The sequence below is a fragment of the Polyodon spathula genome, unplaced genomic scaffold (genome assembly GCF_017654505.1).
Source record: "Polyodon spathula isolate WHYD16114869_AA unplaced genomic scaffold, ASM1765450v1 scaffolds_1229, whole genome shotgun sequence".
Taxonomy (NCBI): domain Eukaryota; kingdom Metazoa; phylum Chordata; class Actinopteri; order Acipenseriformes; family Polyodontidae; genus Polyodon; species Polyodon spathula.
This window is the reverse complement of record NW_024472712.1, coordinates 1-2,500: the sequence shown is the minus strand read 5'-3', so window position 1 is coordinate 2,500 and position 2,500 is coordinate 1. Positions and strand designations below refer to the sequence as shown.

Sequence of the window (2,500 nt, the reverse complement as noted above, 5' to 3'; positions counted from 1 at the left end):
CCTCTCCCATCTCTCTCCATTCCCCTCTCCCATCTCTCCTCGTCTCCTCTTTCTTCTCCTCTCCTCCTCTCTCCCGCAGGCTCACTCCTTTGCGTCGGCCACTCCCCCAGCAGTGATGGCGAAAGTGGCTTCGTTCTCAGGCATGTCGGGGCTGCGAGACGACAAAATCCATTTTATTGAAATTAAACAAGTTGGTTTGTGGTCCTAACTGCCCAGCGGTATTGCCAGGTTGAAACTGGCCCTAGTCCTGTTTTATAAAAATGTCCACAGTAAAAGCATAGCACAGTGTAGTAAAGCACAGAGAGCTGTGGTGAAGCATAGGGAAGCATTGTAAAGCACAGAGAGGTCTGGTAAAGCATAGGGAAGCATTGTAAAGCACAGAGAGGTCTGGTAAAGCATTGTAAAGCACAGAGAGGCTGGTAAAGCACAGGGAAGCATTGTAAAGCACAGAGAGGTCTGGTAAAGCACAGGGAAGCATTGTAAAGCACAGAGAGGTCTGGTAAAGCACAGGGAAGCATTGTAAAGCACAGAGAGGTCTGGTAAAGCATAGGGAAGCATTGTAAAGCACAGAGAGGTCTGGTAAAGCACAGGGAAGCATTGTAAAGCACAGAGAGGTCTGGTAAAGCACAGGGAAGCATTGTAAAGCACAGGGAGGCATTGTAAAGCACAGCATAGGGAAGCATTGTAAAGCACAGAGAGGGAAGCATTGTAAAGCACAGAGAGGTCTGGTAAAGCATTGTAAAGCACAGAGAGGTCTGGTAAAGGGAAGCATTGTAAAGCACAGAGAGGTCTGGTGGTAAAGCACAGAGAGGTCTGGTAAAGGGAAGCATTGTAAAGCACAGAGAGGTCTGGTAAAGCACAGGGAAGCATTGTAAAGCACAGAGAGGTCTGGTAAAGCACAGGGAAGCATTGTAAAGCACAGAGAGGTCTGGTAAAGCACAGGGAAGCATTGTAAAGCACAGAGAGGTCTGGTAAAGCACAGGGAAGCATTGTAAAGCACAGAGAGGTCTGGTAAAGCAGGGAAGCATTGTAAAGCACAGAGAGGTCTGGTAAAGCACAGGGAAGCATTGTAAAGCACAGAGAGGTCTGGTAAAGCACAGGGAAGCATTGTAAAGCACAGAGAGGGCTGGTAAAGCATTTAAAGAAACCAGAGTAAACGATGGGAAAATTGCCAAATATTACTGTGGAAGTATACTGTGGTAAACTTTTATAAGGGTGGAGCCAGGTACAAAAAGTAAGTCCTGGTTTAATAATAGAGGCAGCGATCCCTCAGTAATATCTGCAGCGTACCGGGTATATTTTACCTGTCGTAAATCTTGGCTATGCGCATCTCACCCCGCCCCTTTCTCAGGCTGATCCGTGTCGTGGAGGCGTGTGCCAGGATGTGTCCCCCAATCGGCTTCTTGGGATCCGCCTGGAAACTGAAATCCTCCAATCAGAACTCAGGGTGCCAAGAAAGGCCTCCAATCAGAGGGCTGATCCCCTAACACGCTGGTATTCCGGACAGCGGAGCGCGAGAAATATCTCTTACCTCATCCCAGCACCAGGGTCTGCAGTCATCTGATTGGTCACAAACACAGCCACGTTGTATTCTGATTGGATAAAATGAATATAAACTGTTAACATGAAAACACCGGTAAGCACCTGAAGCTTTACTAGTAGTACAGTACAGTACAGTCAAGTGAAATCCTTCTGACAGATTCGCAAAGCAAAGGCAAGCATGGTGATTTACAGACAGGTATGGTGTAGTGTTGAGAACTCCACAGTTAAGCATTGTTAACCTTGTTAAAGATTACTAGCATTGTTAAATTGTTAATAATGTTCCCTTGTTAACATATTGAATTGCACCCCCTCTATATAGAATGAACTGATTCAGCTTCATAGAGTCCAGTGAAAGCTGCTGAATAATGTTCCCTTGTTCTCATATTGAATTGCACCCCCTCTATATAGAATGAACTGATTCAGCTTCATAGAGTCCAGTGAAAGCTGCTGAATAATGTTCCCTTGTTATCATATTGAATTGCACCCCCTCTATATAGAATGAACTGATTCAGCTTCATAGAGTCCAGTGAAAGCTGCTGAATAATGTTCCCTTGTTATCATATTGAATTGCACCCCCTCTATATAGAATGAACTGATTCAGCTTCATAGAGTCCAGTGAAAGCTGCTGAATAATGTTCCCTTGTTAACATATTGAATTGCACCCCCTCTATATAGAATGAACTGATTCAGCTTCATAGAGTCCAGTGAAAGCTGCTGAATAATGTTCCCTTGTTAACATATTGAATTGCACCCCCTCTATATAGAATGAACTGATTCAGCTTCATAGAGTCCAGTGAAAGCTGCTGAATAATGTTCCCTTGTTATCATATTGAATTGCACCCCCTCTATATAGAATGAACTGATTCAGCTTCATAGAGTCCAGTGAAAGCTGCTGAATAAACTGTTACATATTGTTGAAAAACGTGACATTTTGAAATCTAACATGAAATGCTACTGA

General features: G+C 44.2%; 1 protein-coding gene across 1 annotated transcript; it reads right to left on the bottom strand.

The window, feature by feature from the left end:
- Positions 1-65: 65 nt before the first annotated feature.
- Positions 66-1,869, bottom strand: LOC121309356 (meiotic recombination protein DMC1/LIM15 homolog). The gene is made up of 3 exons (XM_041242234.1): positions 1,532-1,869; positions 1,305-1,421; positions 66-151 (listed from the first exon to the last, which is right to left on the bottom strand). Exons 1-3 carry the CDS (start codon positions 1,624-1,626, stop codon positions 82-84), a joined length of 282 nt encoding a protein of 93 aa, XP_041098168.1. The 5' UTR covers positions 1,627-1,869; the 3' UTR covers positions 66-81.
- Between the last annotated feature and the right edge of the window lie 631 nt (positions 1,870-2,500).

Bases quoted from the DNA above. Each gene is read 5' to 3' on its own strand.
- LOC121309356 (XM_041242234.1), bottom strand. From the start codon at position 1,626: ATGTTAACAGTTTATATTCATTTTATCCAATCAGAATACAACGTGGCT. The intron at 1,422-1,531 runs GTAAGAGATATT...GGAGGATTTCAG, and splicing joins GACCCTGGTGCTGGGATGAG to TTTCCAGGCGGATCCCAAGA. The intron at 152-1,304 runs GTAAAATATACC...GTCGTCTCGCAG, and splicing joins ATAGCCAAGATTTACGACAG to CCCCGACATGCCTGAGAACG.